Source organism: Seriola dumerili, unplaced genomic scaffold (genome assembly GCF_002260705.1).
Source record: "Seriola dumerili isolate Sdu_G_001 unplaced genomic scaffold, Sdu_1.0 BDQW01000088.1, whole genome shotgun sequence".
NCBI lineage: Eukaryota > Metazoa > Chordata > Actinopteri > Carangiformes > Carangidae > Seriola > Seriola dumerili.
The window spans coordinates 5,849,042-5,861,112 of NW_019174343.1; the positions used below are offsets into that span (position 1 = coordinate 5,849,042).

Consider the following 12,071-nt stretch of genomic DNA (forward strand, 5'->3'; position numbering starts at 1 on the left):
CATTGTGTGTAAGTTTCTACCAGACATTATTCTGTTTAGAATATATTTATACATACACCTCCAGATTGACACAAATGACACTATGTCCAGCACAGAGGACAAGGGGGGATCCATAGAAACAATTCAAGCAAGTATGTATTACGGTTATTTATAGGATATCTGAGAAAAAGGCAACACCTGCACAATGACTCCTGGTGACAGTGTGTCACACCTGGCTGAGTCATCTTCAGGTTGGTGGGTTATAGCAGTTATTTTTCAACGAGTGATCATAGTGACGTGTCTGTAACTGCAGTAGCTCCTTTCTCTTTATTTACAGAACATCCTCTTATCCATTTACAGTGGGTGAACAATGTCCTCTAAACCTGTTCAGTGGTAGAAAGTAGCAAGGTGCATTTGTCTTTGATCTTATCCTGTCATTTTGGCCATTTGTCCTAAAACTAGAGCATTTAAAGGTCTGATATAAATGGACTCAGTTTTAACACCAAAATATACAGTTTTTTTACATCAGTGGTTCTGAAACTTTTTCACATCAAGACCCTAATTAGGCCACAGACCCCCATCTGATAAGATTTTAGCTTTTAGATATTTTAATACAGAAAGTGTTTGAAACCCATGACCAAAATAGTCACATATTTTGTCATTGTGTTACCTATAGATGGAATTATAGTGAAAATAATTCCCCTTTTTTCTGAACCCCCTCACAGACCCCTGAGGGTCTCCGGACCCCACTGCGAGAACCACTGTTTTACACTGACAAGTTTCTCAATTACTGTACTGAAGTACAATTTTGATGTACTTTACTTGGAAATTTTCATTTTGGTACTTTATACTTCCACTCCACCACATTCACCTGACAGCTATAGTTATTACTGATGTAGTTTTTGCACAAAAACTAGTTACATTAATAACTAAGTTTATAAAATGCAATGCATTTTTGTATAGTCAACCAGGGGTTGAATACATTTACATACATACACATATTTCAGAAGGAGATATTGTACTTATTACTCCATTTTATTTGTTTGACAGTTATGGTTGCTGCATATTAATATTTTACACAAAAAACATATGACAGACCCATTGAATTGGATGGACTGTTAAAGATTAAACCAAAGGTTTCCAACATTTTAGACAAAAAAGCAATGTCTGCTTGGGTTTCAGATGCTGGTGAATTTTTAGAGACATTTCTCCATGTACACTTTCTTAGACAGTTTAATTTAAATATCTGTCTGAGGCACAAAGACGAAAAAAAAAATGAAAACAATCTGATAATGTCATACATAATGACATATCAGTCTGAATTTATGGAGTATACTTTACATTGTTGTATTCGTACTTTTCTTCCACCACTTGATCTTGCTCCTTTTAAAGCATCATTGAATACTGTATTATTAGAGCTCCCACAATAATTCTGCTCTAGATGTTTTTTTTAAGAGAAGTGAAGGATCAGTCCGTTCATTTTCAAATGGCATATATAAAACATTTCAAAAAAGTAACTGCAGTAGCTACCTTCCACAGTCACTATGAAGTAATGGACGGCTTCTCCTAACGCGTTCTTTGCCTTGCACATGTACTTCCCACTGTCTTCCTGTTCCACTGATGGTACAATCAGCAGTTTCCCATGATTCTCCCGCTTTGCTTTAACAGGAAGCCGATCGCCCACCTTCGCCCACTCCACCTGTGGAGTTGGACTAACAGAAAAGGGGACACACAGGTTAGATATGAACTATGGGTGACAGGAAATGACATTCAGACAGGTGATAAGTCTTAAAATCAATACAGTGAAGGTTAACAGCATAAAATGGCCTAAAATCTGTTTTACATTTATGTCAGTTCAAAAACAGTTTTGGTTCGTTTTTGTAAGAGAATGAAGTTATTGAAAAAAAGTAGTGTTACTTACACTCCCTCAGCAATACACTCCAGTTTCAAGTCCTCTCCTTTGACCAGCTGTGTCTGTGATTTGTCACCAGAGGGCGTCAGAAGAGAGGGCTTTCTCTCCAGGATTGCATTAGCTAAGGAAGTACAGCAGAGAATTAGATCGTGTGATACAAATCAGAGGTGTAATGCAGTTTCCTAAAGGCTACACTTTAATATATGTTATAGATTGATACTGACACTCCTGCATTGTGCACACAGCTCTTTACAGACGATTCACAGCACAGGGGTGTTTTATTCTGAAAACTTACCAGTTTCAGGACTCATGTCACTTTTTTCTGAAATGGAGGCGGATGAGACAAAAATACAATGAACATGAGGACAACATGGGTGCATCATGACAAACATCGCCGAGATCAAAATCACAACATAAAACCGAGAAGATGCACAAACAAGACAGCATGACACCTGGATGGCTTTTGAAGTGTTGCTATGAACGTGGACATCAATGAACATGTTGGAAATGATCAACGCTCTCAAAACAAATCAAAGTTTGCGTCATGCTGGTTTGAGAGGAAAACAGCACTCGAGTAAAGACAAAGGAGCCGTAGTGACACCTACTCGTCTTGACGATGACAGACATGGCAGTCTTCTGAACAATGGTGCGTATGCTCGGGAAGGCGGCGAAGCAGCAGTAGTCTCTCCTGCTGTCCTTCTCCACCGCGTGGGAGAAGTAAAGGTCTCCGTTCAAACCCATAGAGACCCTCTCATCTTGCTCTATGTGCTGGAGATCTGAACACAGACACAGGAGGGGTTTGGACAGATCTTATCCTGTGACTTTGGTCATAAAAACCAGAGCATTTAACAGTCAGGAATACTACAGCTTTCCTGCGCTGGTTGTTGCTTAGTTACTGTACTTAAGTACAAATTTGATGTACTTTACATGAGTATTTTCATTTTATGTTACTTTATACTTCTACTCCACCACATTTTAGAGGGAGATACTGTACTTTTTACTCCACCACATTTACCTGACGGCTATAGCTACTAGTTACATTTCAGATTAAGATTTTGCGTAAAAACTAGTTACATTTTATACAATACTATGTATTTTTATATATTCAATCAGGACTCGTGACAGTGTCTACTTTGGGCCTCTTGTCACAAATGCATGAGTTGTTAGAAATTACACCAAAGGACGAGTTTCTTTCTTTTGAGGCACAAAGATGTTAAATTTTCCAATATTTCTCAAAGCAACTTTGTGTAGCAACATTTTCTTCTTTCATGCCCCATTAATAATCACACATCCCCTAAGATTTACCCCATAGGTTGGGAATCACCTGACTTAACTATCAAACTGTATATAAAGTAGAAACAGTGAACTGTTACACACTGATGCATCAGTATAAGTCTAAACATGTCACATGTAATAATGTATCCGTCATAGGGGACAGAGGCAGAACCAGGACTTTTATTTTGATACTTTAAGTACATTTTACTTAAAATTCTTTGTGTGTACTTTTACTTTTATTTTTACATTGTTGTTTTATTCTTTTAATTAGGTAAATGCAACTAGTGCTTGGAAAAATCATCTTATTCCACACTGTCTGGCGCCATCACACATGCAATATATTCTGTATCAGCTCTTGGTTGAAACTAAAGAAAACTAAGACTTGAGCCTGGCATATTTATTATGTGTGTGATTTTAAAATTTAAAATAAAGATTTGTGAGTCAGAGCAATGTTGGTCTGCGAAGCATGAGTTTGAGATTCAAGGGATTAATCAGAAAAATAATTTTTTTGAGAAGCTGAAATACTTTGCTGTCTCAATGTAAAATGTGTTTAAATTTGCATTTTGAAACAATTTGCACATACACCATTATTCATTTATCATCAAGAAAATGTATGACTTACTGATAGTCATCCAGTAGATCTGCAGAGGTGGTATGCCTTTAGGTGGGTCACACTTTAAAGTGAAGGGCTGGCCCTCCTCCACCACGACAGGATCCAGAGTCTCTTTAGGAAATTTTGGAACATCTAGATTAAAGACAAAACCAACAGTGAATCAATGAAGTCGGACAAGAATGAATAAAATCAGCTGTGCAGTTCTCTCCCGCTCCAGCAGATGGCAGTAATATCATTCTTGAATTCTGTGATGAGCATGTGTTTCCTGAGCTCTGCATCATTCAGTAGATTGAATTCTATGGGAATTTTTTTTTTTCTTTCAGTTATTGGCCTCCAGAAACAAAACAGACATCACTGTGACTACTGTGTGTGGCTTGTCACCACTGCTGAGAAGCCTGGCTGAGGCCCAGTCAAATTTAGTCAAACTCCCCCTGTGTGGTGAATTTTCTTTTGAGGATTTATTGTGCATGGGAACAAAATGAAAAATGTAGCAAAGGAAATGATGGAGAGGCCGGATCGCATTCGATGCTTTCTCAAATACAGAGCTATAGATGAGATGCTGCGAGGGGTGGAGCGCTCGGGAGCCTCAACGACTTTCTGCCACGTCCAATACAATGAAAAGCTCACAATGGAGAGGTGCAGTCATTACACAGGACTGCTGGCCCTGAATCACTTTGAAAGCACTGTAACAGAGCACCCTGCACACACACACACAGACACAGATCTACACACACACACTCATACATGTATGTTACTCACGGGGCACAATGAACTCAATCTCCTTCGATATAGCGGTCCCCAGTTTGTTTGAGGCGTAACAGCGATAGGTTCCCTGGTACTCTGTAAGGTTCCCATTATTGGGTATCACAAAGGTCCCAGAATTCTCCTCTTTCATCAGCCGGGGGTCTAGAAAGGGGTCAAATTCCTGGCCATTCTTTGTCCATCTGAATCTACATAAAGAAAGCCAGTATTGAAATGTCAAGTCATACTCAGACTGCAGCATGCTCATTTTCCAAAGCCGGTGCAGAAACTCAAGAGCGACAAAATACAGTACATCATCTCAATGGCCAACTGTTGTTTTTGTTGTTGTTTATTATTAGTGTCTGTTTGGCTGCTAACAAGCTCTCTCATCCTCTCCCCCTCCCATCTGAAGTGATGCAAGGCTTGGTACTCACTCCGGCTCGGGATTCCCTTTGGCTTCGCACGTCACGGGGAAGCTCTCATCAAACGGGAAGGCGATGAGAGAGCTGGGTGACTGAGCTGTGATGGTGGGCAGCTGCTCAACTGGGCAACAAACAGACAAGCAAGCATGGAGATGCGCAAAATATAACACGGGCCTCAATAATGAAACTCTATTCAAAAGTACATCGTATTAAAGATGATACTACAGCAGTGGTTGCCAACCCTGGCTTCTTGTGACTACTGATCGTAGGTTATGAGGCCTCAGTGAGGACATAAGCGTGAGCAGTTCAACTGAAAAGTAACTTCACTTGTTGGAAAGTTAAGAAGCCTGAAGTAGTAAAAGTGCCCAATATTTCATAAGAAAAACAAGAATTCAAAAAACTGATGTTCTTCCTTTCTTATGTCTTTAAACATATTGGGACCCTGTGACTGCGGATTGGAAACCACTGCACTATGAGTTTTATTACTGGCTATAAGCAGAGTTCTATCCCAAAACACATTATATGACAATAATTTAAATTAAAATAACTACATAAACATCTATATATACTTTGTTTAGATTTTGTCGATAAAGTTGAATGTTTGCTGTTTAAATGATTCATTCATTTTGTTAGATTGTTTTTATTTTGGCATAAAACTCTTCATCTGGTCTCATGATGACAGAACTGTGACATGTGGTACAGATGGAGTATGTGTGATTATAGGACGATTTAGTGTAAAGGAAAAGCAAATGACATGAGTCTTAGAAGCTAAGATACAAGTGTTACGGAGACACGACTGATGACACATGAGAATCAGATCCAATACATATGGCTACAAGCAAAGCTGCTGCTGTGCTCAACAGCGAGCCAGGAGATTAAGTGACAGGGCTGAGGTCGTCACTAATACCAGCGACAGTATGGCAGAGTGAACTTACTGTTTACATGACCTAAAACTACACAATCCACGGCAGCAGGGGGAAAATAAACAAAACAGAAATAGCCTTGTCACAAGTATTTTCCGTACACAAACCCTTTTAAACACACACATTAGTATTGCACCACAGAAGACTGAATGAAAAAGCTATTCTGACGTCACTAAGCCCCAAAAACGCTTTTGCCTTTTCAGAAAACCTGCTTGAACTGTTCTTTATCAAGCCTTTGAGAGATGTTTATATGAATTATTTAGAGGGAGAGATTTGATATGTGTTCTCAATGAAATAGGGACACACACTGATCCAACACAAGAGACAAAAGTAACCTGATTCAAACAACATAATAGCTGCAGATTTATCTATTCCATTCACAGAATACTTGATGATTTTAACAGTTCTCTGTGGTGTGATATATTTGTCTCTAAATTATTCAACACTTCGATGAATGCACTTCAAGTTAATCCAAGGACAGGTTCTCTGAGGATGAGCATGAAAAATAATGATACTCCTCACACTCAAGCTCTCCTTGTTTATAAATTGCACCATTTCCTGGCTCTTCGATTTGCCTGTAATGTGAGTTTATTAAGTGTCTATTATCTCATTATTTAACTGTGATATTGTAAAACACCACACAGAAATTTAGTCTAATCAACTCACCCTTGGTCATTAACGGGATGTAAATATATAAGTTTTATTCATTTTATGTTAATTAAAGTGAAAATATCTTCTTTTTATTATTAGAGTCATTTCAGAACAGAGTTCTCCTTCTTCTTGTGACTTGAGATGATGATTTGAACTGTAAAGTGTTCCCTAAACTAAAGAGACATGCTTAGCATATTAGCAGAGTGTTAAAACCTGAAGAAAATGTATATGATGGGAACTAGTTTACGTCTTCGAGCAGGAAAAATAAGTCGTGAACACAACGTTGACTTCAGGTCTTTAGCCAGTTTACAATGTTTTACAGTGTTTGAGTAATGATTTAAAGGGTTAGTTCACCCACATTACGAAAAATCATGTTTTTAGGCATGTTCTTCCAGTAGTGTCTGATCTCACTCACACCCTACTGTATCTATCCATCTATCTAGACAATTTTGGTTTTATTGACCCAGTCTTTGAGAGACCTTGTGGATGTAATGCTGTTTGTGGTGCTGACATTACTTATAATTTGCAAATTCAACAACGTTTCTCTTTTCAGACTCCTCCTGTCCTTGTTTATCTGGATCTAAAAGACAAATCATTTTTAAATAGGAACTTCTTCGATACAAAGGGGAAAACTGTTAACAGTGCAAGTGTAATAAGAAAATATGCACTTACAAAATATGAAATTTGACTGCCCCTTTAACTACAGCAGTCACTGAGACAAACATGTACCCTCCTGCATCCTTTGTGAACATGTGTGAATTAGTCAGCAAGTCGGCACTCACCCTCAAGTGGGATGTCAATGGCGGTGTTCGTATGAAAGGCACAAATACAGGCGATCAAGCCCAGCACGGCGACTGCTCCCGGCCTCCTCTGCGACCTCATGGTTTTCCGCTGTAAATCTCGGACGTCAACGTCAACAAACGAGCGCTCTCCTCTTCACGTCTTCAGTTCATTTCTCTGGCGCGCTGAAGATGCTGTACCTGCGGGAGCGGCACAGACGGAGAAGGCCCCATGAATCCACCCACGCGCTTGGCAGACAGAGAGGCAAACCCCAAGCACAACAAATCCCCCGTGACTGGGAGCCTGATTGCTCTCTGCTCAGCCAGGCATAACCAGGCATAACCAGGCACAGCACACGTTTTCATTTGCATCAACAGGGACTCTGTTCTGCGTTAGTTCAAATTTTGCTGTGACAAAGGAATATTCACATTAAAGCCTCCTATCATCCCCCCTCCCCCGGGACTCAAATTGTTTTGTAGTTTGATGTCTGTGGAAGTGTGTAGCAGAAAGTGTAATTTCCATGCCACGACATAAATAAATAAATAAACAAATGGAGAAGCCTGTGGATTTATTAATTTATGGCAGATGTTCAACATTACTGACGGAAAAAAAGGCATTTATTCCAAAACATAGCCAAGATTGAAATCAAAATCACCGTCAGAGCTGAGGCACTATTTGGCCGATTTAATCATCCTGCTGTTTTGATCAGTGCCTGCATGATTCTGATAACAATAACTCAAAGAGATTAACAATGCAGCGACACATTTATCTATTATTGCAGCAAACATCGGTGCCTGAGGGGTATGAGGCATAAATGGCATATATAGTTAACAGTCAGAGTGAGCCGTCTGAGTAGAGCACAGAGCTCTGGATCATTTTCCAGCTAACAGACCAGAGTGTGGACCATAATGAGCACATGATCGGTCCGGAGTGCAGAAATGAAGCAGGGAGGAGGCCAGAAAAGAGCGATGTATGGGAATTTTAGTGTGTGTGCTCTGTGAAACCCTGTGGGGTGTCAGTTCATTAGTCTTCCTTGTGTTGGCTGTGACCCAGCTCGGTAGGTCACGCTGTGCTAATTAGCTCAGCAGCTAACATACACCGTCGTAACAAAAAGAGAAATAATGGCAAAACATGAGAGTTTTAGAGAAATGTTAAATCATAATAATGCTCTTGGGTTGCAGGGGCTAGACATAAAACACAATCCAATTCAATTTTATTTGTATAGTGCCAAATCATCACATACAAGAAATTCAGAATATTATAGAGGCTTCTGATTGGCTGATTAAACTGTTATTACCAGAGCTTAGAGAGAAGCCTTAAAGAGGAGATATAAAACTACATTCATTTTCATTATTAAAACCACAAATATATCTTCTTATGGATATATATGTATATATAAAATATGGGACCTTTAACATGCACAGAGCATCACCAGGATAATATTAATAATAATAACTTCATTTACAGCACCTTTAAAAACAAAGTTTACAAAGCAATACCAGAGCAAGAGGCTCAGGTGGCAATATAGCAACAATATAACAACAGAAAGCCCTACAGTAAGGCCAGACAGAGGTAGGACAGAAATGAGTTGAAGATAAAGAGAATAAATACTTCAATATAACTAAAAGCAATTAGAGAGAGTAAATACAGTAATGAAAAGGATAGGAGGATAGAAGTCCAGTAATCACATTGATTGTATTAGTGTCGATAGGGCAACCAGTTAATGTCAAAGATAGCATCTGTGTGTTGTCAAGCAGTTGTAATCAAGATATGAACTGTACAGTAACGAGTGCATCTGCACCCAGCTGTGTAACGTCTAGAAAGAAGAGCCTGCCGTTCACGTTGACGCCTGCTCTCTCCTAATCTTCTTACTGCCTTTAACAAACTCAACAGGAAACACGGAGGTCAAACTCCTGTTCAAGAGATGTAATTGAATAATTGACCAGAGAACAAAAGAGTCGATTTCATTTATCGGGTGAACTATGAACACGCACTCTGAACTTTTCAACCGTGCCTCATGGTAATGGTATTAACTCCGTCTGTGACTCAATATTGACCTTTTTGAACCAACTTGTGACCCCTGCCCCGCCCACCAACAGCATCGCCAATGAGGTTCGGGACTATGAGTGTGCTATACATAACGTAAATCCGCCCAATTCAATCACAATCCAGGCTTACTGGTTATAAGTCATCTACAGAAATGCCTGAGGCTTTCCTTTGTTTCACATTTTCCCAGACACAGTGATTTATGCTACTAAACACAGATTAAAATCAAAAGGTAAGGGCTTTGTGCTAATTGGCTTGTGCTTTGTTGGTAAGATTGGCCTGGTTAAAAGGAGGCGGAGGGGGGTTACAATTCCCACAAGACAATGTGTTCTCATTGTCCTATTGTGCTGGCCAAAATCCTTTACCAACCCAACAACACCTTAGATGGATTACACTTTGTTCAAACTGTGCTTGATCATTTGCCTTTTGATTTAATTTGTTCTCCCCTCGTTAAACATTTATTGAGAACCAACTCGGCCATCTGGCTGAGGGAGGTCCGCTCAGAGCTTAACTGCTGACAATGTCTACACCGAAGTCAGAGGGTGTTGGACCTATACGATGTACACGAGAGAGGCCTCCTCCAGCTCGGCTGATTTACAGACCGGCGGGCTGTTCTTAATCCCCGCCCCTTTCAGCAGCGATCGCACCAGCCTGAGATTGATGAAGCTGGCAGGAGGTTAAAAGCTGCTCACTGTGGGAAGGCCAATATGAACCCTAACCTTACTTAGCCAAGACTCAGAGGGGACAGAAGCTCCACCGAGGAGGGGGCACAGAGAGGGAAATGAAGGGATGTGTGCCAAGAAAAATCTGCCTCCATACTTTAAAGCTGTCTCTGAGTGACAGATGTAGAGCATTCTCTGACAAACTTTCCCCTTGTAAACAAGACCAAACCACTTTCGAATGTGGACCAATTTGATGCAAAGGCATTGTAACCTAATTTCACCCATCATCTTTAATGCGTTTGCCACAATGAAAAGCTGCTCAAACAGTTTTCTAACTCCCAGATTTAATAAATCCTGTTATGAGCTACATATTGCTTTGGCAACACAACACTGTAACTTTTTCAATTAATATTTATATATATCACAGTATAAATTAAGCCACTATGTTGAGCTTGAAGACTCTCTTCAGCTTAAAATTCCCTTGTAGTAGAGTTAGCAACTGATTACATGAGCTGCAGACAGTGAATCTATTTGAATAAATAAATCATCTCAAAAAATAAACCTGAACATTCGGTCTTGTCTTGTTTGTATAAATCCTGAAATCCTGTCAGTTGAAACGTCAGGTAACCTGTATCTTGGCTCTGTTTTGTATCAGTTACAATCCCTCATTTACAATGGTACCTATCGATCAATTACAATAGAAGAATACCCATTTTTATCTTTGGTTAATCTTATCAGTCATTTTTGAAGACAAGTTTGTCAAAAATTCTCTGGTCTGAGCTTCTCAAATGTGAGAAATTACTGTTTTTCATTGTCACAGTTCAATGCAAACAGAGTATATCTGGAGTTAGGACTGTTGGACAAAACAAAGATGCTCTGATGGGCATTTTTTCTTTTTTTTCTTTTTTGGACATCTCATACACTAAATGATTAAGTGGAAGCAGCAGATTAACTGATAATTAGTTGCAGCCCTAATAAGAACCATGTCTTTTGCCATCAAAAGAGCAAAAGCGTGTGCGATACAAGACTGCAACTCATTCATTTCATAATTGAGCAATCTGTTGATTATATTCTCTAGTAATCGTTTAATGTACAAAAGTAAAATAATTCTGAAAAAAAAAAAAAAAAAAACACCCAATACAATTTCTCAGAGTCCATGACATCTTCAATTTGTTCATTTTGTCTGCGCAACAGAACCAAAACCCCAAAGATACAGTTTACAATTCTGTAAAACAGCAGAAAAGCAGCAAATGATCACAACACAAGTGTGATGTATCTATTCATTCTCAGGGATGTGTCTATTTGTTTGAGAGTATAGGTGCCTGCAGTCTGCGTACTTTATGGGATGGTGACACATCAGATGATAAATGTAGTTTGTAGTATTTTAAATCTTTGCTGACACAGGTTTTTAGTTTTTGTTGACAGTAAACATCAGCCGTCAGCTTGTCCACTGTCTTATCCACTGAGTCTGCAAGCTGGACTTTTAAGTAGCCAGACGTCCTGTTACCTTGTTTATATCCAGGACTGATCTTTACATGTGAGGCTGTTGTGACTGTTGAGCTGTAACGCTCTTTGCCAAAAGCAACAGTTTCCTCAGAGGGAGTCCTCGTCTCTCTCCCATATTGACTTTTGATATCAAAACAGTAGCATGTAGTGAGCTTAACTGATCACCTATTGGGCTGCTACCTCTCAAAAACTGTCAAATGACTGGTTATGGAATACCGTTTGGTGCTGTCATGTGCAATGCAGCAATATATTTCTAATCACCTTTCAAGGAAATTCTCTATGGCAACCTGTTTTTTTTTATCACTGACTGTATACTGCTCAGCCCTGCTTCATCTCTACTCTTTTGTTAGCGTCTCAGAGAGTCTTTCAGCTGTTCCTCAGGCTACTGAATTCTGCATCTGTGATTACTGTGCAGCTTTCACTTCCTTTTCTTAAGGGAACGATCCTGGCACACCACTAGACAACTGGCAAGCTCTTTCTGTTGACTCCTATAGTTCAGCCATCTGGTCTGGCGTCACACTTTCACTGTGACCCATAAACAAATGTACAGATATATAAACC

At 39.4% G+C, this 12,071-nt stretch overlaps 1 protein-coding gene across 5 annotated transcripts in view; it reads right to left on the reverse strand.

Moving 5' to 3' along the window:
- LOC111221529 (neural cell adhesion molecule L1-like protein) overlaps positions 1–12,071 on the reverse strand; it is a 66,679-nt gene that overhangs the window by 24,119 nt on the left and 30,489 nt on the right. For 2 of the 5 annotated variants that reach the window (XM_022744961.1, XM_022744960.1), the window contains exons 2-10: positions 7,299–7,496; positions 5,878–5,895; positions 4,955–5,063; positions 4,539–4,729; positions 3,789–3,911; positions 2,497–2,667; positions 2,187–2,213; positions 1,901–2,012; positions 1,510–1,691 (exon numbers count right to left, since the gene is read on the reverse strand). In XM_022744961.1, coding sequence (XP_022600682.1) covers positions 1,510–1,691; positions 1,901–2,012; positions 2,187–2,213; positions 2,497–2,667; positions 3,789–3,911; positions 4,539–4,729; positions 4,955–5,063; positions 5,878–5,895; positions 7,299–7,398 — 1,033 coding nt within the window. In that variant the 5' untranslated portion in view covers positions 7,399–7,496. The remainder of the gene's footprint in view (positions 1–1,509; positions 1,692–1,900; positions 2,013–2,186; positions 2,214–2,496; positions 2,668–3,788; positions 3,912–4,538; positions 4,730–4,954; positions 5,064–5,877; positions 5,896–7,298; positions 7,497–12,071) is intronic. The other 3 variants (XM_022744962.1, XM_022744963.1, XM_022744964.1) reach the window with 3 other exon arrangements.